We start from the raw sequence: 26,120 nt of genomic DNA on the forward strand, positions 1-26,120 counted from the left end.
AAACAATATAATTTAGATTCCAGTTATTGCTATTTTTGACAAGGAGAGAAACCTCTGTGCTTTATTTAGATGCTACATGCTTCATCCAACAATTAGAGATTTATGGCTGATCATTAAGAGCCACCAAAAAGAAATCTTTTTGCAGCTGTAGCTGAAACAAGCAGAACAGATATTATTAAAAAAAAATACACACCTTAATTTGAGGTAGTCTGAAGAGGGCGGTAGAGACCTGTGGCAGACAGAGTTCATGTCCTCTTCTGTTACCTGTCCTATGCCCTTTGCTGCAGAAGTAGCTACACTGTGAAATCTAACTGTACAATTTCCAGAAACAATAAAAGATTTATCGTTCTTTGAAAGTGTTGTGTATAATTCATCAAATGAAAAGAGTACACTTAAATGACTGTTTATAATCTCTAGCCAGTATTACTAGTGCATAAAAGCTGAAAGTAACAGCAGGACAACTGGAAAAGGGTGTTGTTTGGTGCCTGCTAAATAAGCAGCTAAGATTCTTTTGCTATTATAATTGTTTTATTTTTACAAATAATTATAATAACAACAACAACAACAATAATAATAATAATAATAATAATAATAATAATAATAATAATAATAATAATAATAATAATATTACTTTATCTTTATCTTACTCCTCTCTGGCAGCCAGAATGGGTTTCATTCTTCTAAAACTTATTTTTATTATTTACATTTTTAAAATTATTTTGAATTTTTTTTTACTCTGAATTAAGAAACTGCTTTATTTTAAATTCGATTTTTATTCAGTGTTCAGTGCTATTTCTGCCAATTCCTTTTCCATTTAAACTTTTGTTAATTTTCTAAACTTTATTTAGAAATACTTTTTATATTGTGTGTACTGTTATATAACATTTTTTCTCATTGGTACATCTGCTGTGCATGTAGTCACTGGTTTTCTGTACTAAATTCTAGCAAGACCTACAGTGGAATTCTTTTTGCATAAATTTTTAATTTCTACTGATATAAAACCGAGAAGAAAACATTGGTCAAAAAGTAATATACAATGGTAGAGTTTGAAGAAATTCAGCATTGTGTGCCGAACAGTTTCTCCCTTCTTTATGACAGTAACCTGGGTAGGAGCAAAATGTGCTAAGCACGACATTACTCTACTGCATGCCAGCTTCACAAATGTTTTTCAGCAAAACTTTTCTGTACTACAAATAAAAATCAATCTCATTAACAGAGATGGATGAATATTATGGATAAGTTAAATAAATTAGGGTTACAAATTACGTAATCGTTCATGTAACATAGCCATAATTTTAAAAACAAGAACAACAGCCTAATGCATCTTCTCAATTATTTCAACTCAGGAAGAGTCTGACAAAGAATATGAGTATTTAAAAGCTCTTTATTTCAAAGTGGGGTTTTGTGTATTTAACTACTATATAGTATAAACATGAATTAATCATTAAATAAATATCATACTATAATAAATATACAAGTGACAAAAAAGTGATGCGAAATGAAAGTGATCAAAGACATTCAAATAATAATATCATGTTGAATAACACAATGTTTCAGTAAGGAAGGCCAGAAATAAAACAAATAGATACTTATCAAGCTGTTTGAAGCATTAAGGAGTCAACAAGTACTTAGCCTTTTTGTTTTTTACAAATTATAATAAAATATATAGGTGACTCTAAGATCCAATAAGTTGGACTGTGACCTAATAATATAAATGGAATAGTGTTTTTATTAATTGTTTTAAGTGATATGGAATCTCTTGGAGCCACAAATTGCTGTGTCTTTGCTCGCTTAGAATGAGCCCTAAACAAATACAGAAACTAGGTAAATATCAAGCTGTGACTAATTACAAAAATCAAACATAGTCAAGTGAACAAGTGAAGCATTAATGGGAAAAGAAAGCAACATCAAGAAGCTCCTCATCAGTTTAACATGGATGTCCAGGTTTCTGGTTCATGTCCAATAAATAATTCATAAGCCATTTTTCAGGAAATAAAAAAAACAAACAACAAAGGAAAAACAATGAATACTTTTTTCAAATTCCATGTGATATAATCAAGAACAGTTTATGCACAGAAAACGATTCCTGTAAAAAATGGTGAAAAGCCAGATCGCTCATTAAGTTTTGTTGTGTGCAGTAACTGGAATACAATTCCAAAAAAACACAAAACAAAAAACAAGTCATTGCCATTGTATGGTCAACTCTGTGTGAGTTTTTACTAACTGAAGTTGCTTTCACTGTCGTACTGGTAGTAAGGGTTATCGTAGCCTTGGCTCTGAGCGTGTGGTTTGATCTGGGGTCGTTTCACAGCGTAGAGGTTGTTCTGATGTTGAGCCTGGGAGTTTGTGTTATTTTGGTCACTATATAACTCCTGCAGAGGGAAAACAATACAATTACTTTCACAGTGAAATGAACAACAAACGACATAAAAATGAAAAGCTTCATAAAATCAGGGAGAAATGCAAATCGAAGCCTACATCTCTATGGACACACAGAGACATACTGTCACAATCCTGGGTCTTTTGACCGGGCGTTTTGAGTTTTAGTTTATGGTTTATGTTTAAGCCCTTCAGGTTTTCTAGTTCATTTTTTATCATGCCTAGGTTGTTATAGTTTGTTATTAGATTTCCCTTGTGTCTTCCACCCCTGTTAAGTCTCCCTTGCCCTTCATGTGTTTCATGTCTGTGTCTTACGTTGTCAAGTTCAGGTTGTGATGTCTGCGACTTATGTTTCTTTTTTTATTTTGAAGAGATCTTGTGTTCCTGTGTTCATCGCGTTTAGTTTTACTCTTTCCCTGCAAGTTCATTATGTTCATGTGGGTTGTGCTGTTTTGATCTTTATAGTTATTATTTCCCTTAGGCTTAGTTCTTGTAATATGGCTTCACTGTGTTCCATGTTGTGTCTACTGTGCCTTTCTGTACCATGTTTCAGGTTCCTATGTTCTGTCTCCCCAGTTGCTGTTAAGTTTATATGTTTAGAGTTCAGTCAGTGTGTTTCCTGTTTTATTTTGAAGGTCTCATGTCAGTGTTTCTGGTTTTGCTTCCCTTGTCTTGTCCAGTCTGATTACTCCCAGCTGTGCTCTCCTTCTGTGTCTCAGTTCCTCGTTATCCCTCAGTGTATTTAAGCCCTGTGTTTCTCTTTGTCAGTGTCGTACTCTCCCTCATAGCTGTATGAGTTGCCATGTGGTTTCATGTATGATTTATTTGTAGTTTTCCCAGTTTAGTTTTGTTCTTTGTTTCCTTTCCAAGACAGCAATAAAGCAGTGTTTTGAGTTCACTTTTGTCTCGGTGAGTTTTGCGTTTGGATCCTTCTCTTGCCTGCACACAGCTGAAACATGACGCATACTCACTGAGCTGTTGTCCACAAAGACAGGGCTTTGTCGACTGTTTGAAGTTATCTCCAGGTTGGTTATGCTGTTGGTGGTGGTGGAGTTGGTGGCTCGTGGGAGTTTGGGCGCACCATTGGAAAAAATTGGCAGGCTAGTGAACCCTTTAAATGTGAATGAATCCTGGTTAATGTGTGGGTTTTCTATATCTCCATCTTTGCCGGTTTTGGAGATTTTCTTTGAGGATCTGATAACAAAATGGTAAAAAAGTATTACAGTTTACTATTACAGTGTTCATCAGGCATTTGCAAACTCTTACATTTAAAATTTGTAATAAAGATGTGGATAAATTAATGTTTAAAGTGAGTGGATGGGTTGGTGGGAAACTTACATGGTAGGGACTATTGGTAGAAGGATGAGGGATATGAGCAGCAGTCCCCCAAGAACAGAGCCCACAATTACTAGAATGAGCTGCCAGTCTAATAAAAAACAACAAAGATTTAAGTCCTTAACTAATTTAAGTCCTTAACTGAATTCCCCATTGGTTGAAAATCTATTTTAGTATTTGTTGTCAATACTCATTAGGGGTTTTTTTTTTTTTCAAAAATTATGTTTCAGTTTTCCCTTTTAAAAACATACACTATACTCACTTTCACTGCATTCCAAACCAGAATAACCAAACGAACATCTAAAAGACAAAAAAAAATGTTTATTTTAGGATTTCATTTACCCAAACTTACATCAATACTGAACATACAGGAGGAGGAGCACTTACTTCACACATGTATTATCTTCAAATCTAGACCCACTAGGACAAGCTGTGAAAATGATGAGACAGTTAAAGAAGTAGATAAATAACTATTCAAAGACAGACACACACACGGAGAGATGTTTGCTTGTTCACCAAGATATCTTACCAGTGCACATTCTGTCACTGAAGTCTGTTTGAAAATGTTTTTCCAAACAGGTACAGCTGTAGGCTCCATCCTGTGATGTGCAATTTGAAGTTTTTACATCACAAGGGTTTTCAGCACATAGGTCTGTTGCTTTAAATAAAGGAGAGAGTGGGAAAAAGCTTTAGCTCATTCAGCTTAAAGACTGAATACAAAATGTCCTCAGCAGTTACATAAGTCAGTAACTAACATGTCATGATGTGAACTGTGGCTTGGAATGTACAGTCTGCAGTTTAGTTATACCATTATCATTAGGACTTCATAAAAGTTTATCTAAATTATAGTTTCAATTCAAAGTTCAGAATAGAAGCAACCATGAGCAAGAATGTTGCATAGATCAAAAACTATTTATAAAGGGCTTTGGTGGAAACGGTTCGATTCAGACCGAAACGTAGATATAGTATAAAGGATTCTGAAACACATCTTGTCAATTATATTCTTTCTGAAAACAAATCTTTATCTTGTGTGAGTCTTGTTTTAGAAACGTATAAACATAGAAGTTACTGGAAAAACACAGTGTGCTAGAATACATGTAATAAACTTACTCTCAAATGTTGCCCCACTCAGCACACAGTCATCACAAGGATTGTTTTCTAACTCCCTTATAACGTCATCTTCTTTGATTTCAGAACTGGCTTTGAAGATGATCTGTAGTACAGCAATGATCTCTGAGGGTGCGCTCAGCATACGACTGGCGCTTGGCCTGTTTAGACAGAAATCACATTTAGTGATGATTGCATCCTTTATTTTTTCAGGATAGCACCATGTTAGTGTACAGTGATTCGAAATAGGCTGAAAAATTGTAAGGTAAAAGCTGTTGTCAGTCTGAGACTTACAAGAGTTTCAGCACTACAGAGCCAGAGTAACCGTCCTGCCCTTTATAAACTTCATCCAGCTGTGTTTTCAAAAGAAAATATGTTTTGGTCAAGATGAATAAGATATAATTATTTTTTAACTTAAGCTTAAATTTAGCTTGTAAAAATGTCAAAAAATGTCCATAAAGACACATTTATTGATAGAGAGTACTAACTGATTACTTACCGCAGCAACAATTTCATCTGCAGTTTCTTTAAATTCCTTTGATGTGGTATCTTTCATTTTTTCATTAAATGGTTTTCTCAGGGAAAGTTTTCCAGGGAAAACTTTGGCTGAAAACAATAAAGCATCATCAGAAGAAACTCAAAATCGAATAAAATTATACTTTATCCTGTCATTAACTTGCTGACAGGAGGAAGATTTATCCCAGTGTCATACAGTATCTCTGTTAAATATGACGCTACAACTAGCAGATACTTAGCATTATGACAGGAACTGACAGCTAACATAAAATCTTCTCTGCTTGCCTGGCAAATACAAGGCAACAAGAATATAGTTCAAGATGTCACTGCTCCTGCCCAAAATTAATCCCAGAGAAATAAAAAATGAAATAAAACATAATCTGCCTTTCCTACTTTTTTTTTTGTTTTTTGCATGGAATAAGTAGACCAAATCGAAAATATTAATCAGTAAACTAGCTGTTTGTCAGATTTAATAATTTTGTCACTAAGCTAGGCTAACAGTTTACTAACCTTACTTAGTGTTTGTGCTGGGAAATGGTTAAGGGCATTTTCATATCTATAGTGTGTTTACTCTGGTACAAATTGGTTAATACTTTTGTAAACTTGGAGATTTTTCCCTTGGTTTGGTTTATTTTCACGCAGAAAAAAATCCAAGTCCATGGGACATTTTATGACAAGGGAGAAAAAATTAAAAAATAAGCACCTGTTTAGTTCAAAAGGTGCTTATGGTTTTGAATCACCTATTCTTCACTAACACTAGGTAAGAATTGTAAGAAGTTGACAGCTGTTGTAGACAAACAAATAATTACCATTTTCACATCTCAGGGTGATATTATTGTAAAAATCACCAGGAAGACAGATGCATACAAATGTGTGGTTGGCACGGGCTTCACAGGTGCTTCCAACACCACATGGATTTGAATGACAGGGATCTTCAAAGTGGAAACAAAAGAAAAAATAGTATAAGCCTTGGAAGCATTATGTAAATACTTGGACTGGATACAGATAACATTATACTTGTTGTACAGGCTACTGGCAGCATTACCCGGAGATGCTGAAGTAGGTGGAAGACCTGTTGCTGAACTAGATGGATCCAATGAAGTAGCTGGGGCATCTGTTACTGCAGCTGTAGGATCTGATGAAGTAGCTGGGGCGTCTGTTACTGCAGCTGTAGGATCTGGTGAAGTAGCTGGGGCGTCTGTTACTGCAGGTGTAGGATCTGATGAAGTAGCTGGGGCGTCTGTTACTGCAGCTGTATGATCTGGTGAAGTAGCTGGGGCGTCTGTTACTGCAGCTGTATGATCTGGTGAAGTAGCTGGGGCGTCTGTTACTGCAGCTGTATGATCTGGTGAAGTAGCTGGGGCGTCTGTTACTGCAGCTGTAGCATCTGGTGAAGTAGCTGGGGCGTCTGTTACTGCAGCTGTAGCATCTGGTGAAGTAGCTGGGTCGTCTGTTACTGCAGCTGTAGCATCTGGTGAAGTAGATGGGGCGTCTGTTACTGCAGCTGTATGATCTGGTGAAGTAGCTGGGGCGTCTGTTACTGCAGCTGTAGCATCTGGTGAAGTAGCTGGGGCGTCTGTTACTGCAGCTGTATGATCTGGTGAAGTAGCTGGGTCGTCTGTTACTGCAGCTGTAGCATCTGGTGAAGTAGCTGGGGCGTCTGTTACTGCAGCTGTAGCATCTGGTGAAGTAGCTGGGGCGTCTGTTACTGCAGCTGTAGCATCTGGTGAAGTAGATGGGGCGTCTGTTACTGCAGCTGTATGATCTGGTGAAGTAGCTGGGGCGTCTGTTACTGCAGCTGTAGCATCTGGTGAAGTAGCTGGGGCGTCTGTTACTGCAGCTGTATGATCTGGTGAAGTAGCTGGGGCGTCTGTTACTGCAGCTGTAGCATCTGGTGAAGTAGCTGGGGCGTCTGTTACTGCAGCTGTATGATCTGGTGAAGTAGCTGGGGCGTCTGTTACTGCAGCTGTAGCATCTGGTGAAGTAGCTGGGGCGTCTGTTACTGCAGCTGTAGCATCTGGTGAAGTAGCTGGGGCGTCTGTTACTGCAGCTGTAGCATCTGGTGAAGTAGATGGGGCGTCTGTTACTGCAGCTGTAGCATCTGGTGAAGTAGCTGGGGCGTCTGTTACTGCAGCTGTATGATCTGGTGAAGTAGCTGGGGCGTCTGTTACTGCAGCTGTAGCGTCTGTTACTGCAGCTGTATGGTCTGGTGAAGTAGCTGGGGCGTCTGTTACTGCAGCTGTATGATCTGGTGAAGTAGCTGGGGCGTCTGTTACTGCAGCTGTAGCATCTGGTGAAGTAGCTGGGGCGTCTGTTACTGCAGCTGTATGATCTGGTGAAGTAGCTGGGGCGACTGTTACTGCAGATGTATGATCTGGTGAAGTAGCTGGGGCGTCTGTTACTGCAGCTGTAGCATCTGGTGAAGTAGCTGGGGCGTCTGTTACTGCAGCTGTAGCATCTGGTGAAGTAGCTGGGGCGTCTGTTACTGCAGCTGTATGGTCTGGTGAAGTAGCTGGGGCGTCTGTTACTGCAGCTGTATGGTCTGGTGAAGTAGCTGGGGCGTCTGTTACTGCAGCTGTAGCATCTGGTGAAGTAGCTGGGGCGTCTGTTACTGCAGCTGTAGCGTCTGTTACTGCAGGTGTATGGTCTGGTGAAGTAGCTGGGACGTCTGTTACTGCAGCTGTATGATCTGGTGAAGTAGCTGGGGCGTCTGTTACTGCAGCTGTAGCATCTGGTGAAGTAGCTGGGGCGTCTGTTACTGCAGCTGTAGCATCTGGTGAAGTAGCTGGGTCGTCTGTTACTGCAGCTGTAGCATCTGGTGAAGTAGCTGGGGCGTCTGTTACTGCAGCTGTAGCATCTGGTGAAGTAGCTGGGGCGTCTGTTACTGCAGCTGTAGCATCTGGTGAAGTAGATGGGGTGTCTGTTACTGCAGCTGTAGCATCTGGTGAAGTAGCTGGGGCGTCTGTTACTGCAGCTGTAGCATCTGGTGAAGTAGCTGGGGCGTCTGTTACTGCAGCTGTATGATCTGGTGAAGTAGCTGGGGCGTCTGTTACTGCAGCTGTAGCATCTGGTGAAGTAGCTGGGGCGTCTGTTACTGCAGCTGTATGGTCTGGTGAAGTAGCTGGGGCGTCTGTTACTGCAGCTGTAGCATCTGGTGAAGTAGCTGGGGCGTCTGTTACTGCAGCGGTATGATCTGGTGAAGTAGCTGGGGCGTCTGTTACTGCAGCTGTATGATCTGGTGAAGTAGCTGGGGCGTCTGTTACTGCAGCTGTAGCATCTGGAGAAGTAGCTGGGGTGTCTGTTACTGCAGCTGTAGCATCTGGTGAAGTAGATGGGGCGTCTGTTACTGCAGCTGTAGCATCTGGTGAAGTAGCTGGGGCGTCTGTTACTGCAGCTGTATGATCTGGTGAAGTAGCTGGGGCGTCTGTTACTGCAGCTGTATGATCTGGTGAAGTAGCTGGGGCGTCTGTTACTGCAGCTGTAGCGTCTGTTACTGCAGCTGTAGCATCTGGTGAAGTAGCTGGGGCGTCTGTTACTGCAGCTGTATGATCTGGTGAAGTAGCTGGGGCGTCTGTTACTGCAGCTGTAGCATCTGGTGAAGTAGCTGGGGCGTCTGTTACTGCAGCTGTATGATCTGGTGAAGTAGCTGGGGCGTCTGTTACTGCAGCTGTATGATCTGGTGAAGTAGCTGGGGCGTCTGTTACTGCAGCTGTAGCGTCTGTTACTGCAGCTGTATGATCTGGTGAAGTAGCTGGGGCGTCTGTTACTGCAGCTGTATGATCTGGTGAAGTAGCTGGGGCGTCTGTTACTGTAGCTGTATGATCTGGTGAAGTAGCTGGGGCGTCTGTTACTGCAGCTGTAGCATCTGGTGAAGTAGCTGGGGCGTCTGTTACTGCAGCTGTAGCATCTGGTGAAGTAGCTGGGGCGTCTGTTACTGCAGCTGTAGCATCTGGTGAAGTAGCTGGGGCGTCTGTTACTGCAGCTGTATGATCTGGTGAAGTAGCTGGGGCGTCTGTTACTGCAGCTGTAGCGTCTGTTACTGCAGCTGTAGCATCTGGTGAAGTAGCTGGGGCGTCTGTTACTGCAACTGTATGATCTGGTGAAGTAGCTGGGGCGTCTGTTACTGCAGCTGTAGCATCTGGTGAAGTAGCTGGGGCGTCTGTTACTGCAGCTGTAGCATCTGGTGAAGTAGCTGGGGCGTCTGTTACTGCAGCTGTATGATCTGGTGAAGTAGCTGGGGCGTCTGTTACTGCAGCTGTAGCGTCTGTTACTGCAGCTGTATGATCTGGTGAAGTAGCTGGGGCGTCTGTTACTGCAGCTGTATGATCTGGTGAAGTAGCTGGGGCGTCTGTTACTGCAGCTGTATGATCTGGTGAAGTAGCTGGGGCGTCTGTTACTGCAGCTGTAGCATCTGGTGAAGTAGCTGGGGCGTCTGTTACTGCAGCTGTAGCATCTGGTGAAGTAGCTGGGGCGTCTGTTACTGCAGCTGTATGATCTGGTGAAGTAGCTGGGGCGTCTGTTACTGCAGCTGTAGCATCTGGTGAAGTAGCTGGGGCGTCTGTTACTGCAGCTGTATGATCTGGTGAAGTAGCTGGGGCGTCTGTTACTGCAGCTGTAGCATCTGGTGAAGTAGCTGGGGCGTCTGTTACTGCAGCTGTAGCATCTGGTGAAGTAGCTGGGGCGTCTGTTACTGCAGCTGTAGCATCTGGTGAAGTAGCTGGGACGTCTGTTACTGCAGCTGTAGCATCTGGTGAAGTAGCTGGGGCGTCTGTTACTGCAGCTGTATGATCTGGTGAAGTAGCTGGGGCGTCTGTTACTGCAGCTGTATGATCTGGTGAAGTAGCTGGGGCGTCTGTTACTGCAGCTGTAGCATCTGGTGAAGTAGCTGGGGCGTCTGTTACTGCAGCTGTAGCATCTGGTGAAGTAGCTGGGGCGTCTGTTACTGCAGCTGTAGCATCTGGTGAAGTAGCTGGGGCGTCTGTTACTGCAGCTGTAGCGTCTGTTACTGCAGCTGTAGCATCTGGTGAAGTAGCTGGGGCGTCTGTTACTGCAACTGTATGATCTGGTGAAGTAGCTGGGGCGTCTGTTACTGCAGCTGTAGCATCTGGTGAAGTAGCTGGGGCGTCTGTTACTGCAGCTGTAGCATCTGGTGAAGTAGCTGGGGCGTCTGTTACTGCAGCTGTATGATCTGGTGAAGTAGCTGGGGCGTCTGTTACTGCAGCTGTAGCGTCTGTTACTGCAGCTGTATGATCTGGTGAAGTAGCTGGGGCGTCTGTTACTGCAGCTGTATGATCTGGTGAAGTAGCTGGGGCGTCTGTTACTGCAGCTGTATGATCTGGTGAAGTAGCTGGGGCGTCTGTTACTGCAGCTGTAGCATCTGGTGAAGTAGCTGGGGCGTCTGTTACTGCAGCTGTAGCATCTGGTGAAGTAGCTGGGGCGTCTGTTACTGCAGCTGTAGCATCTGGTGAAGTAGCTGGGGCGTCTGTTACTGCAGCTGTATGATCTGGTGAAGTAGCTGGGGCGTCTGTTACTGCAGCTGTATGATCTGGTGAAGTAGCTGGGGCGTCTGTTACTGCAGCTGTATGATCTGGTGAAGTAGCTGGGGCGTCTGTTACTGCAGCTGTAGCATCTGGTGAAGTAGCTGGGGCGTCTGTTACTGCAGCTGTAGCATCTGGTGAAGTAGCTGGGGCGTCTGTTACTGCAGCTGTAGCATCTGGTGAAGTAGCTGGGACGTCTGTTACTGCAGCTGTAGCATCTGGTGAAGTAGCTGGGGCATCTGTTACTGCAGCTGTATGATCTGGTGAAGTAGCTGGGGCGTCTGTTACTGCAGCTGTATGATCTGGTGAAGTAGCTGGGGCGTCTGTTACTGCAGCTGTAGCATCTGGTGAAGTAGCTGGGGCGTCTGTTACTGCAGCTGTATGATCTGGTGAAGTAGCTGGGGCGTCTGTTACTGCAGCTGTATGATCTGGTGAAGTAGCTGGGGCGTCTGTTACTGCAGCTGTAGCATCTGGTGAAGTAACTGGGGCGTCTGTTACTGCAGCTGTATGATCTGGTGAAGTAGCTGGGGCGTCTGTTACTGCAGCTGTTACATCTGGTGAAGTAGCTGGGGCGTCTGTTACTGCAGCTGTAGCATCTGGTGAAGTAGCTGGGGCGTCTGTTACTGCAGCTGTATGATCTGGTGAAGTAGCTGGGGCGTCTGTTACTGCAGCTGTATGATCTGGTGAAGTAGCTGGGGCGTCTGTTACTGCAGCTGTAGCATCTGGTGAAGTAGCTGGGGCGTCTGTTACTGCAGCTGTATGATCTGGTGAAGTAGCTGGGGCGTCTGTTACTGCAGCTGTAGCATCTGGTGAAGTAGCTGGGGCGTCTGTTACTGCAGCTGTATGATCTGGTGAAGTAGCTGGGGCGTCTGTTACTGCAGCTGTATGATCTGGTGAAGTAGCTGGGGCGTCTGTTACTGCAGCTGTATGATCTGGTGAAGTAGCTGGGGCGTCTGTTACTGCAGCTGTAGCATCTGGTGAAGTAGCTGGGGCATCTGTTACTGCAGCTGTATGATCTGGTGAAGTAGCTGGGGCGTCTGTTACTGCAGCTGTATGATCTGGTGAAGTAGCTGGGGCGTCTGTTACTGCAGCTGTATGATCTGGTGAAGTAGCTGGGGCGTCTGTTACTGCAGCTGTAGCATCTGGTGAAGTAACTGGGGCGTCTGTTACTGCAGCTGTATGATCTGGTGAAGTAGCTGGGGCGTCTGTTACTGCAGCTGTTACATCTGGTGAAGTAGCTGGGGCGTCTGTTACTGCAGCTGTAGCATCTGGTGAAGTAGCTGGGGCGTCTGTTACTGCAGCTGTAGCATCTGGTGAAGTAGCTGGGGCGTCTGTTACTGCAGCTGTTACATCTGGTGAAGTAACTGGGGCGTCTGTTACTGCAGCTGTAGCGTCTGTTACTGCAGCTGTATGGTCTGGTGAAGTAGCTGGGGCGTCTGTTACTGCAGCTGTATGATCTGGTGAAGTAGCTGGGGCGTCTGTTACTGCAGCTGTAGCATCTGGTGAAGTAGCTGGGGCGTCTGTTACTGCAGCTGTATGATCTGGTGAAGTAGCTGGGGCGTTTGTTACTGCAGCTGTAGCATCTGGTGAAGTAGCTGGGGCGTCTGTTACTGCAGCTGTATGATCTGGTGAAGTAGCTGGGGCGTCTGTTACTGCAGCTGTAGCTTCTGGTGAAGTAGCTGGGGCGTCTGTTACTGCAGCTGTAGCGTCTGTTACTGCAGCTGTAGCGTCTGTTACTGCAGCTGTATGATCTGGTGAAGTAGCTGGGGCGTCTGTTACTGCAGCTGTAGCATCTGGTGAAGTAGCTGGGGCGTCTGTTACTGCAGCTGTATGATCTGGTGAAGTAGCTGGGGCGTCTGTTACTGCAGCTGTATGATCTGGTGAAGTAGCTGGGGCGTCTGTTACTGCAGCTGTAGCATCTGGTGAAGTAACTGGGGCGTCTGTTACTGCAGCTGTAGCATCTGGTGAAGTAGCTGGGGCGTCTGTTACTGCAGCTGTAGCATCTGGTGAAGTAGCTGGGGCGTCTGTTACTGCAGCTGTATGATCTGGTGAAGTAGCTGGGGCGTCTGTTACTGCAGCTGTAGCATCTGGTGAAGTAGCTGGGGCGTCTGTTACTGCAGCTGTAGCGTCTGTTCCTGCAGCTGTATGGTCTTGTGAAGTTGCTGGGGCGTCTGTTACTGCAGCTGTATGATCTGGTGAAGTAGCTGGGGCGTCTGTTACTGCAGCTGTAGCATCTGGTGAAGTAGCAGGGGCGTCTGTTACTGCAGCTGTAGCATCTGGTGAAGTAGCTGGGGCGTCTGTTACTGCAGCTGTAGCATCTGGTGAAGTAGCTGGGGCGTCTGTTACTGCAGCTGTAGCATCTGGTGAAGTAGCTGGGGCGTCTGTTACTGCAGCTGTATGATCTGGTGAAGTAGCTGGGGCGTCTGTTACTGCAGCTGTAGCATCTGGTGAAGTAGCTGGGGCGTCTGTTACTGCAGCTGTAGCGTCTGTTACTGCAGCTGTATGATCTGGTGAAGTAGCTGGGGCGTCTGTTACTGCAGCTGTAGCATCTGGTGAAGTAGCTGGGGCGTCTGTTACTGCAGCTGTAGCATCTGGTGAAGTAGCTGGGGCGTCTGTTACTGCAGCTGTAGCATCTGGTGAAGTAGCTGGGGCGTCTGTTACTGCAGCTGTATGATCTGGTGAAGTAGCTGGGGCGTCTGTTACTGCAGCTGTAGCATCTGGTGAAGTAGCTGGGGCGTCTGTTACTGCAGCTGTATGATCTGGTGAAGTAGCTGGGGCGTCTGTTACTGCAGCTGTATGATCTGGTGAAGTAGCTGGGGCGTCTGTTACTGCAGCTGTAGCATCTGGTGAAGTAGCTGGGGCGTCTGTTACTGCAGCTGTATGATCTGGTGAAGTAGCTGGGGCGTCTGTTACTGCAGCTGTAGCATCTGGTGAAGTAGCTGGGGCGTCTGTTACTGCAGCTGTATGATCTGGTGAAGTAGCTGGGGCGTCTGTTACTGCAGCTGTATGATCTGGTGAAGTAGCTGGGGCGTCTGTTACTGCAGCTGTAGCGTCTGTTACTGCAGCTGTAGCATCTGGTGAAGTAGCTGGGGCATCTGTTACTGCAGCTGTATGATCTGGTGAAGTAGATGGGGCGTCTGTTACTGCAGCTGTATGATCTGGTGAAGTAGCTGGGGCGTCTGTTACTGCAGCTGTAGCATCTGGTGAAGTAGCTGGGGCGTCTGTTACTGCAGCTGTATGATCTGGTGAAGTAGCTGGGGCGTCTGTTACTGCAGCTGTAGCATCTGGTGAAGTAGCTGGGGCGTCTGTTACTGCAGCTGTATGATCTGGTGAAGTAGCTGGGGCGTCTGTTACTGCAGCTGTAGCATCTGGTGAAGTAGCTGGGGCGTCTGTTACTGCAGCTGTAGCATCTGGTGAAGTAGCTGGGGCGTCTGTTACTGCAGCTGTATGATCTGGTGAAGTAGCTGGGGCGTCTGTTACTGCAGCTGTAGCATCTGGTGAAGTAGCTGGGGCGTCTGTTACTGCAGCTGTATGATCTGGTGAAGTAGCTGGGGCGTCTGTTACTGCAGCTGTATGATCTGGTGAAGTAGCTGGGGCGTCTGTTACTGCAGCTGTAGCGTCTGTTACTGCAGCTGTAGCATCTGGTGAAGTAGCTGGGGCATCTGTTACTGCAGCTGTATGATCTGGTGAAGTAGATGGGGCGTCTGTTACCGCAGCTGTATGATCTGGTGAAGTATCTGGGGCGTCTGTTACTGCAGCTGTATGATCTGGTGAAGTAGCTGAGGCGTCTGTTACTGCAGCTGTAGCATCTGGTGAAGTAGCTGGGGCGTCTGTTACTGCAGGTGTAGGATGAGGTGTAAATGCAATTATTAGTATATGATAACGTGTAAGTGTTTAGACCTATTTGGTGAAGCTGCAAGGTGGAAGTTATAAGTATTATTATAAACAAAAGCACAATAAAAAAAAAAAACAACAACCAAAAATATGTGTATATTTTAAATGAAATTTTATGAAGTTTTATATCATTAATTTTTTTTTACATCCAGCATATTTCATGTACCCAAAGGTAAAGAAGTCCCTACCAACAAATATTTTCGGATTGCTCTGGCACAGTATATACTGATTGAATAAAACAAAGCGATGTCCAACTGTTCACTGTAAAAAGTTTTTGATTGTATGTTTTGTTTTCAGAGAAGCTGCAACCACACAACAGCCAATCCACTGGTTTCACACGAACTTGTGACTATCACACTGTCTACACTGTGCAACGAACCTGCTTTGACACATTAAGTGTTTCATGGAAAAAGGTTTTAAAAGTCAGTTTATTGAAGTATTTGTATTTAAGTATCAAATTAAAAGAATGACTTTTTTGTTTTGGATTTGTAAAATGTAAAAACTAATAAAAACTAAATAATAAAAATCAAAACTAATTTTGTAATGAAGAAAAGAAAGTAAAAAAAGCCCCAGGATCGACGCAGGTTCTGCACTGACACCATACAATTTGCTTAATTTAGCTTTCACACATAAAAAGAAGTAAAAAGAACTTGGCTGCAGAGTGCATTGGCAAGGGAATGTAGTGTAACAACAGGGTCATAAGATAAGGTTAGACTGTTGAAAGAAAGCACTAGTCAAATTCTTAGATCTGCTTGTGCGTGTAATAAATGGTTGCAAGGGAAAACCTGAAGCAGGTGTGCAAGTTATACCTTTATTATTAACACATAATACACACTTTTTATTTTTCCCCCCAAAATAAATTACTTGATTATTAAAAAATAAAGTTTTTATATCAAATAGCATTCTTTATTTTTAAGCCATTAAAAGGTTTTTATTTTTTATGCTTAAAAAACGCCATCTGGTGGTGGGTCAGTGCGTGTGTGTGCGTGCGCGCCCCCCCGCGTCTGTGCGAGCTCGTGCACGCGCCTGTGTCTGGGCCAATGCTCGTCTGTGTGTGTGTGTGTGAAAATGTGTTAAACCAGAGTAAAAGTGCTTAGTTAAACTTGTGCTTTTGTAACGTTCAGTATGGCAAGACATACAGGTTGCATGCCTCGTTGGAAAACTTTATTTCAATTTTCAATCCGAAAAAGGAAAATGAGAATCAAAAGTACGAGTCGCAAAAAACTCTCGCGATCCCCCAAGCATAAGCTCACTGCAGCTTCCAGCAAAAACCCCTAGGTAAACAAGCAGGGAGACCTCCTGAAAAAAAACCTCCGTCTTTTTTTCCAAAAACGCACAACAAATCCCCCCTAGAATTACTTGATAGGGACCCTTCTATTCCCAAAACTTATATTCAATAACAGGACAAAAACCCCTGAAAAAATCCTTGGTCTTTTTTCGCAAATTCAGCACCCCGCGGCTCCCACCCAACCCTTAGGCAATCAAACAGGAAACCTCCTGAAAAAACCCTCCGTATTTTTATCCAAAACACGGGCAACAAAAAAACCCTAGAATATCTTGTTAGGGAACCCTCTATTCCCAAAACTTGTATTCGATAACAGGGGGAAAACTCCTGAAAAAATCCTTAGTCTTTTTTCTTCAAACCAGCCCTCTTACTAGCTCCGTCTCAAATTCAGCGCACAGCCTAAGTTTTCCCTCGCTCCTACTCGCACTGAGCCGCAGTCAGCGCACAATTTTTTCCCTTGTTACTCTCGCTGTATCTGATCCTTAATTATTCGGGCTCTTCGTTTGGAATTTGCGCCGGAGGCCAACTCCGCCTCCGAGGCGTGCCTAACTTCACCCCGCTGCCAATCACATAACAAAGGGGCGGCTCCCCTCGCACCCCGGTTAGCCAATCGGATAGAGGTCCCATTTTTATGACCTCCCGCTGAGGTTAAGACTGGCACAGCGCTCCCAGAAGACGTCTGACTTCTATTGAGTTATTTTTGTGCCACTATTCTGAGCGCACGTAAAAAAAGTTTGCAGGTGCAAGTGTTGTAGTTTGACGAGAAATTTATTTTGAGTGAAGAAAAGCTGAATTTGAGTGAACAAAATTCATTCCTGCGTGCAAAAAAATGTATTTCAGTGTTTGCTATTATCCACACACACACAATAGAAACCCCTCTCGCTCAGTTTTTGCATTGATGCTCGCTCGCAATGTGATACTTGCGCTCTCAACATTTCTGCTGTGCGCACTCAACTCTTTCTCTACACCGTTATATTTGTGCCACAAAACCAACCAATCACAGACTTGGATGCAAAAAAATCTGATTGGCTGTTTTGGTCTCCAATCAGCTCGAAATGACAAAATGCAATATCCCAGAATCCATTTCGTCCAAAACTCAATCGAGGCAGTGGTGGAGGAACACAGAGTGGCGGAGTTTGAAATATTACTCTTTCTGAGTCACAAAATAAACTTTTAAGATATTTTCATGCAAGAATGCTGCTGTGTAAACTTCAAATATCTGCTCGATTCATCAAGACATCACATATTTGCATAAGTGCTCTAACGTTTTCGGAGATGCCTGTTACCCACCAGCTGACTGGGTGGTCACTTGGGTTAAACATAATATATAAGGCTGAACTGACAAAAAAAATCACAGACTACACCACCAGGTATTATAGGAAAAACCATAAAGCCTTTGAACTAAAACAAACGCTGTTGTGACAGTGATGTACACTGTCTTGTTGGTATATATGTATGATTTGTATCACCTTCATGTTTCCAAACCGATATCATGAGCAGCAGCTTTTACAGCTGTGGCTCCAGCAAACATCAGCTGATACTAGAAATTAATTTTAAATAAATTATAACAACAGCTTATCAAGCTTGAACGTGCTGCTGTTGTTGTTTAGCGCAACATCCGCTTATTTCCTGTTTCTGGCACAAAGTGGGAGATAAACAAACAAGAGAGACGATCAGCTGATCATTGATTAGTTTCGTGATTGAAGTAGCAACAGGAGAGAGAGGGAGAGAGAATGAGGGGAGAAGCGGCAGCTGTGCAGCGTAAAGAAAAAATAACTCCAGCTTTGTGTCTTTTTTTCAGTCTAGCTGAAGTATGGGACGAATCGCATTCCTTTTCCCCTCAATATGGATGTATTGTAATTGGTCCAGCCCAGAGTTGATCATGATGAATTGGCTAATCCACCACCTTCCATTGTTTATACCGTTACAAAAAGAAACAAACATAAAAATGAAAAATCACCATCGGCCCACCGGGCTAATGCCTGGTATGCCCAATGGCCGGTTCCAGTCCAGCTGTGCGGTCAGCTGGTGGGTAACAGGCATCTCCAAAAACGTTAGAGCACTTATGGAAATATGTGATTTCTTGATAAATCGAGCAGGTATTTGAAGTTTACACAGCTACATTCTCGCATGAAAATATCTTAAAAGTTTATTTTGTGACTCAGAAAGAGTAATATTTCAAATTCCGCCACTCTGTGTTCCTCCGCCACTGCCTCGATTGAGTTTTGGACGAAATGGATTCTGGGATATTGCATTTCGTCATTTCAAGCTGATTGGAGACCAGAACAGCCAATCAGATTTTTTTGCATCCAAGTCTGTGATTGGTTGGTTTTGTGGCACAAATATAACAGTGTAGAGAAAGAGTTGAGTGCGTACAGCAGAAATGTTGAGAGCGCGAGCAACACATTGCTAGCGAGCGCCAATGCAAAAACTGAGCGAGAGGGGTTTCTATTGTGTGTGTGTGTGGATAATAGCAAACACTGAAATACATTTTTTTGCACGCAGGAATGAATTTTGTTCACTCAAATTCAGCTTTTCTTCGCTCAAAATAAATTTCTCCACAAACTACAACACTTGCACCTGCAAACTTGTTTTTTTTCCGTGCGCTCAGAATAGTGGCAAAAAAAATAACTCCATAGAAGTCAGACGTCTTCTGGGAGTGCTGTGCCAGTCTTAACCTCAGCAGCAGATCATAAAAATGGGACCTGTATCCAATTGGCTAACCGGGGTGCGATCAGATACAGCGAGAGTAACAAGGAAAAAAATTGTGCGCTGGCTGCGGCTCGGTGCGAGTAGGAGCGAGGGAAAACTTTCAGGCTGTGCGCTGAATTTGAGACGGAGCTAGTAAGAGGGCTGGTTTGAAGAAAAAAGACTAAGGATTTTTTCAGGAGTTTTTCCCCTGTTATCGAATATAAGTTTTGGGAATAGAGGGTTCCCTAACAAGTTATTCTAGGGGTTTTTTTTGTTGCGCATGTTTTTGATAAAAATACGGAGGGTTTTTTCAGGAGGTTTCCTGCTTGATTGCCTAAGGGTTGGGTGGGAGCCGCGGGGCGCTGAATTTGCGAAAAAAGACTAAGGATTTTTTCAGGGGGTTTTGGCCCTGTTATTGAATATACATTTTGGGAATAGAGGGGTCCCTATCTAGTAATTCTAGGGGGGATTTGTTGTGCATTTTTGGAGAAAGACAGAGGGTTTTTTTCAGGAGGTCTCCCTGCTTGTTTGCCTAGGGGTTTTTGCTGGAAGCCAAAGTGAGCTTATGCTTGGAGTATTGCGAGAGTTTTTTGCGACTCAGACTTTGATTCTCATTTTCCTTGTTCGGATTAAACAAATGCAAATAAATTGAAATAAAGTTTTCCAACGAGGCATGCAACCTGTATGTCTCGCCATACTGAACGTTACAAAAGCACAAGTTTAACTAAGCACTTTTACTCTGGTTTAACACATTTTCACACACACACACACACACACACAGACGAGCACGGGCCCAGACTCAGACACACTGACCCACCACCAGATGGCGTTTTTTTAGCATAAAAAATAAAAACTTTTTAATGGCTTAAAAATAAAGAATGCTATTTGATATAAAAACTTTATTTTTTTAATAATCAAATAATTTATTTTGACGGAAAAAATTAATGAGCTATGAACTAGCATATTTTGATGAATATCATAATTCTATGGCTACCATATGTTTTATTACTTCCTTTATTACTTCCTAGGGTCACAAATCATTTATTGGGGCCACAAATCACTCTGTTTGACATAAGGGGTATAATATCCCTCCTGACATTTAACGCACATCACCGGTAGCTTTCCATTTTACTACTACAAAGATAATAGTGGATTAGGAATGAGTACAAATATAAAATCTTAACCTAAATAATGGTTTTATCACTATTTATGAAAAGCATTTAAAGACTTGACCTGTGTTAAACAGTTTAGCTGTAATTGCAGCTCAATCTGATTCACATAAAAAAAACACAAGTTGAAAATGTGTGGTTTTAAAGTTTATGCAATAGGAACAGACTACTTACCCAAAAGGGCTACAAGTACCCAAAGGATAGACAGGTGTATGAATTTTTGAGCCATTGGAAAAAAAAAAAAAAAATCAGCGTAAACACAGAAAAGACGTCCAATGAAGGTTAGGAGTGCTCAAGTCCTTAGTTCTCAAAATCTTTGTACGGTTAGAATTCAATTGCCCTTCACGGGCAGTTTTCATCATTAGCCACTCCTCCTCCTTTGGACAGTGCTAAAGTACAGGTCCCACCCAAAGAAGATAACCTAAGGGTTCACTTTTCAAGCCATTTATCTATTTATCAATTTTCCATGACATAGAGTATTTCAGTTATCATTTAAAAGTTGGTAAAAAAAAAATGTGGCAATGATCTAATGCAATATGAAAACCATCCCAAGCCTTTATATTTACATTTCAAGAAGAAGGAAATTACCATTAACCACTCTTTTCTTGTTTAGCCGCACATTTTTAGATGTTGATTTTTTTAAGTCTCTTTACTTTGCATAGTTCTCTGAAGTAAGAGTGTTTTTAAGTAATGTTCTTTAAATCTAAGGCTTACTTGAAATTGCATGGTTCCTTCTATGGTTAGGCCATATATAACTATAAATTAAACCTTTCCTCATTCTAACTTAAAAATCCCTTTTCAAAACTATACATGATCTAGATTCATTAATCACTAGTCGGGTAAGGAATATGTGCATATCAAATTATATCGAAACTCTAATCCCAGAACTGAAATGTGGAAAATCTACTTAATAAATAAGGAGGGAGCTTTAGAAGTTATTACAATTGTACACGGTAAAACACATCACACTAGCTATAAGGGATGTCACATTGTTCAACTGTACATGGCCAATAAAACAGGGTGGGGAGAAAGATAACATGAACTTTGATTTGTAGACATCACAAGATATGTGATAAGATGGTCTATGTGCAAACAGCTGAGAAAATAGAAGAAACTATTTTAAAAAGACTTTTAAAAAGTTTTCCCATTAAGATCCAAAGTACCTTCCCATTATACTTAAGTTGACCTTGGTCACAACTGCAAATCTGAATCAAGTTGTGTACACCACTTCACCATTACCATGAATTTCAATGCTAAAACATAGTCTAATGATAGAAATACATAGTACTGTGCAAAAATCTTGAGCCAGTCCTCATTTCGTTATATTAAAGAAAATTTGGAAATAGCTGCAGTCATTTTCTGAAACGTGCAAACATACATGGAAATTAAGCATAGAAGCCAAAAACAGCTTCAACAATACCTTCAAGCATGAAAGTCAATACTTGGCACAACCACCTTTATTCTTCTACAATACCTGTATTAGAACAACAAACAAAAACTATTATCAAAGTACATGAAACGCTTTCCCAAGATTAGCAACAGATTGTGATTATGTGCTGGCTATGGTAAATGGTAAATGGCCTGTATTTATATAGCGCCTTACTAGTCCCTAAGGACCCCAAAGCGCTTTACATATCCAGTCATCCACCCATTCACACACACATTCACACACTGGCGATAGCAAGCTACATTGTAGCCACAGCCACCCTGGGGCGCACTGACAGAGGCGAGGCTGCCGGACACTGGCGCCACCGGGCCCTCTGACCACCACCAGTAGGCAACGGGTGAAGTGTCTTGCCCAAGGGCACAACGACCGAGACTGTCCAAGCCGGGGCTCGAACCGGCAACCTTCCGATTACAAGGCGAACTCCCAACTCTTGAGCCACGATCGGCTATAACAGCTCTGGATGGTGAGCAGTTAGAGCCTGTGGTGAGATTCGATGCGCTTGGTACTCCTGATACTAGTGGTGTGCGATACTGCATATTTTGGTATCGATCTGATACCAAGTAAATTCGGGCCAGTATCGCCGATACCAATACCAATACGATACTTTTCAATAAATAAGGTGGATGTCTCATTGAATTGCTAAATCGCAATTAATTTTCATGACCTTAAGTGTTTTTTGTGATGTTTCCTTTGGTATTATTAATTAGTTAAAACCCAGGACATAATTAGGAGAAATAATTTATTTATAATTAAATAAAAAAATGTTTTATTATTGTGGCGGCTCCTGGTCTGTGATGCCGCTGCAGGTGAGATGGACTCACCTTCACTGCATCTACAATGATGCCTCGCCGGCTTAAAACCTGTGCGCTGCTTGTCCTGTTGTTGTTTTTGGTGTTGATGTGTACAGCTGGCAGCAGGAGGGCTGCAGCCATTGAATGTAGGCTATTGTTACAGCAACCATGTGGACAGCGTGCGGCTTGGGGTGAGGCGGAGGCTGGCGCGGCAGCGGGGCCTGTCAAGCTGGAGACGAAGGTCGAGGTGCACGGGGGTCCTGCCACGCCTGAGGGCGGCGTGCTGTCCACTTCGGCACGCAGGCTGCATGGTCCTGCGTGCCGGCCGTCTGCCCAGCTGCCTATGAGCCCCAGCTCACTTCCACGCCTGCTGCGCCGCTGCTGCTGCTTGCCATATGGGTGGCCATCAGGCCAGCTCCGGGGCTTCCGCTGGAGGCGCGGGCAACCACCAGAGTGGACACTTCCCCGTCGCTGGGCAGGGGCACGGGGCGCCGATGGTCCGGGCCGATTCCCTTGCCTGCTCGTGGGGTGAGGTGAAGCGGACGAGGGGGGTATGTGTCATGTCTCAACTCTGTATATTTTTATATATTTTATTTATTGTTTACTCTATTTAATTTGTAAAATATGTGTACACACACATACACACACACACACACACACACGTAGAAAAAACTATTTAGTATACACATCCAGAAATGCATATACTATTATATATTGTACATATATTTATTAGTTTCAGATGTAGCCATTCTTGTATTTTGCTTGTTTACATTATTGTATTTTGCACAACTCTGTTGCTTGTGAAGCTCGCACACAAGAATTTCACTCACATGTGCTGTACCAATGTACCTACACATGTGATGTGACAATAAAAGTGATTTGATTTGATTTGATTTGATTTGATTTGATTTGATTTGATTTGATTTGATTTGATTTGATTTGTGGCAGGGCGTGTTCTGAGATGCCGCTGCAGGTTTGGTGGTGGTGATGTGTACGGCTGCCAGCGGGAGAGCTGAAGCCGTTGAATGTACTGTTACAGCAACCGTGTGATTATTGTAAGAATAAATGATGCTGCAAAGCATGAAAATGCCATCTGGTCTGCTGTGGTGGCGATCGTTTTTATTTTTTTTTAAATCTTAAGTGCACGCAAACCAGTAAACAAATTAAAACAAATACTGTTGATAAACGAATACAAAAATTACAATTAAAATTCTCAACAACAAAAACAAAAAAAATATAATTAATATGTAAACAACTTAACAACCCCCAAAGTGTCTAAGTCACGTGACGTGTCAGTGCAACACCGAAACATAAGAGTGGGGGAGATGGAGCAAAGTGTGCCTGCTCTCCGCTGTCACAGGAGCGGTGAGTCCAGCGACCTGGTTTTTTCGTTTTTGCCGAAAGCACAGCGTTGTAAATGAGCAGAACTCAAAGTAAAGAATTGATATCACCAGGCTAGTATCGATCCGATACCGATGCCGACTTGGGATCGATCCGCCCACCACTACCTGATATGATATATGACACAGAGTCATTGTATTGCATGGGAATCCGCACGTATGGCATGGGGAGCTATGTGGAAGTAAGATTATTTCAGTGTAATTGCTGGAAATGGCTCCATCATCTGTAATTATTATTTAAGAAATCTTCAGGAATAGTCCTCTAATTTTCATGAAGATCTTTTTTGGATGTTGGCTGACTTTTTCTTCATTCTCTGTCAGCATGATCCCACACTGCTTCAATAATGTTGAGCTTCAAACCATAGAGGCTTCTTTAATTCCTTTTAGTGTCAGTTGATTTCCAGGGTTTATTTTTTTATTTCACTTTAGTTTTTACAATATATTTTTATTATATTGTATTGTTTTATTGTTGGATTGTTTTATTGTTTGCTACTCTCTGTTTTCATAAGGTTTAGTGTTAGGTTTGGTCTTTTTAATGAATATTTTAAACTGTTGTGTTTTATGGCATCTGTCTGGCATCTGTCAAAGGCAGGATTTGGGAAAATCAGTAAAGATATTGCAATAGAAACACAGAACTTCTTGAAAACAGTTGACTACTGTTTTGTAGGCAACCAAAGTTTAAATAAACACATCTCCCAAAGCCTCGTCAGGTAAGTTGTAATACAGTTTTGTAGTAAAGATAAGGTAGATCTTTAGAGTTATAATACAATTTTAAAACTAAGGATATTTCATCTCTATTTTTTACATTTTAGTTAGTTTTCCAAGTTCACCAAAGTGTTTTAGTTTCTTTGTTTTTTCAAAAGTCTAATTTTTCTTTTTAATTCAGTTGATTAAAATGTTTTTTTTTTTTACGTGTTATAATTATTGTAAACTAGAATGATCTTGGTAAATTCTAACTATTGTACATTAGTCCTGGCATCCTCTTTATGTGCAGAAGACCTTTTCAGTCCAGTTCTTTTGTAATTTGTCAAACAGTAAATGGATCAGCTGAAGAGCCAGGTGAATCACTCAGATCTTGAGTAATGTCTTTCCTGGATTTTTTCCCTACTTCTTAAGGACATGACATTCAGGTACTATTCATCTGCAGTATTTTTTCTCTCTCGTTTATTATCCATGTGACCAGTTTCCTTAGATTTTTTTTAGAACATACTGTACACCATATTGAGATACAGTGGTGTGAAAAGTGTTCGCCTCATTTCCTAGTTTTCTGTATGTTCGTCACACTTAAATGTTTCAGATCATTAAACAAATTAAAATATTAGACAAAGATAACACACATAAACACAAAATGCAGTTTTTCTAAATGAAGATCTTTATGATTAAGAGGAAAGAAAACCAAATCCAAACCTACATGGCCCTGTATGAAAAAGTGATTGCCCCCTAAACATAATGACTGGTTACGCCATCCTTAGCGGCAACAACTGCAATCAAGCCTTTGCGATAACTGGCAATGAGTCTTTTACAGTGCTGTGGAGGAATTTTGGCCCACTTATCTTATTTTTGCAGAATTGTTGTAATTCAGCCACACCAGAGCGTTTTTGACCATGAATCGCCTTTTTAACGTCAGGCTACAACATCTCAATCAGATTCAGATTGAATCAGATCAGGTCAATTGAGCTATTTGTATATATTAGAGTTATTTCTTATATTTTGTTAACTTTCTGTCATGGTCCGCGGCCCGGCGCCCACGGGCGTGGCTGCTAACCCCACACCTGCATCCCATCCCAGGCAATCACCAGGTGGACTATTTAATCCTGCTCTACCTGCTGCTCCACGCCAGTCCGTAGTCGTCTCTCAGCGATCACAACTCGCGTTTTTTATGAGCCACCTGCCTGTCCACCTGCCCGCCTGAGATTTGGATCACGATCAGCCCCGCCGCCTCGACCCCTTTTGGAGCCCCCCCTCTAGTTCACTCTGCCCGGCTATCACCGTAAGACGCATACTCCCCCTTCCCTCGTATGCTGCCATTTTTCCGCACCCCAGTAATCTGTTTCTCCCTTTTTTTTGCAGCCTCCCACAGCCCTGCTCTCGGCATTCCCTGCGCGACTCACCTCCCCGGTCCTTCGGTGTTTTCTGGTTCCACACGTTGTTCTTTCCGGCTACCCTCACGGGACACCTTTAGTTATAATAAAATTTGGTTTCTTTATTCTCTCCTACCCTGGTGTGTGAGTTCTGCTTCTGGGTCCAGCTTGCGCACGGAACTTCGGTTCATGACAGTACGGACTGGCCAGTATGGACCCAGCAGATCCACTCCGCTCCGCCATTAATAAACAGGGCGCTATCCTCGGTCGCCACGATCAGCAGCTCCAGTCTCTCCAAGACCGTTACCAAGAGCTCAGTGACACTCAGGATGAGCTGCGAACTAGGCCGCCCGACCCCGTGCACCGCAGCGTTTCACCTCCGCCGCTGGAACCCTTCCACGGGGAGTTAGACCTGTGTGGGGGGTTCCTTTTTCAGTGCTCCTTGTTTTTCAGCCGCACGCCACACGCCTTTCCCACGGATGCTGCTA

At 43.1% G+C, this 26,120-nt stretch overlaps 1 protein-coding gene across 1 annotated transcript; it reads right to left on the reverse strand.

The window, feature by feature from the left end:
• Window positions 1-2,111: 2,111 nt before the first annotated feature.
• Window positions 2,112-25,823, reverse strand: LOC113014385 (mucin-13-like). Its single transcript, XM_026155880.1, has 14 exons — window positions 25,769-25,823; window positions 22,511-22,668; window positions 18,014-18,078; window positions 6,383-6,420; window positions 6,147-6,269; window positions 5,321-5,427; window positions 5,116-5,174; window positions 4,825-4,982; window positions 4,244-4,372; window positions 4,102-4,144; window positions 3,977-4,014; window positions 3,718-3,805; window positions 3,351-3,573; window positions 2,112-2,372 (listed from the first exon to the last, which is right to left on the reverse strand). Exons 1-14 carry the CDS (start codon window positions 25,821-25,823, stop codon window positions 2,220-2,222), a joined length of 1,437 nt encoding a protein of 478 aa, XP_026011665.1. The 3' UTR covers window positions 2,112-2,219.
• Between the last annotated feature and the right edge of the window lie 297 nt (window positions 25,824-26,120).

Source organism: Astatotilapia calliptera, chromosome 3 (assembly GCF_900246225.1).
Source record: "Astatotilapia calliptera chromosome 3, fAstCal1.2, whole genome shotgun sequence".
NCBI lineage: Eukaryota > Metazoa > Chordata > Actinopteri > Cichliformes > Cichlidae > Astatotilapia > Astatotilapia calliptera.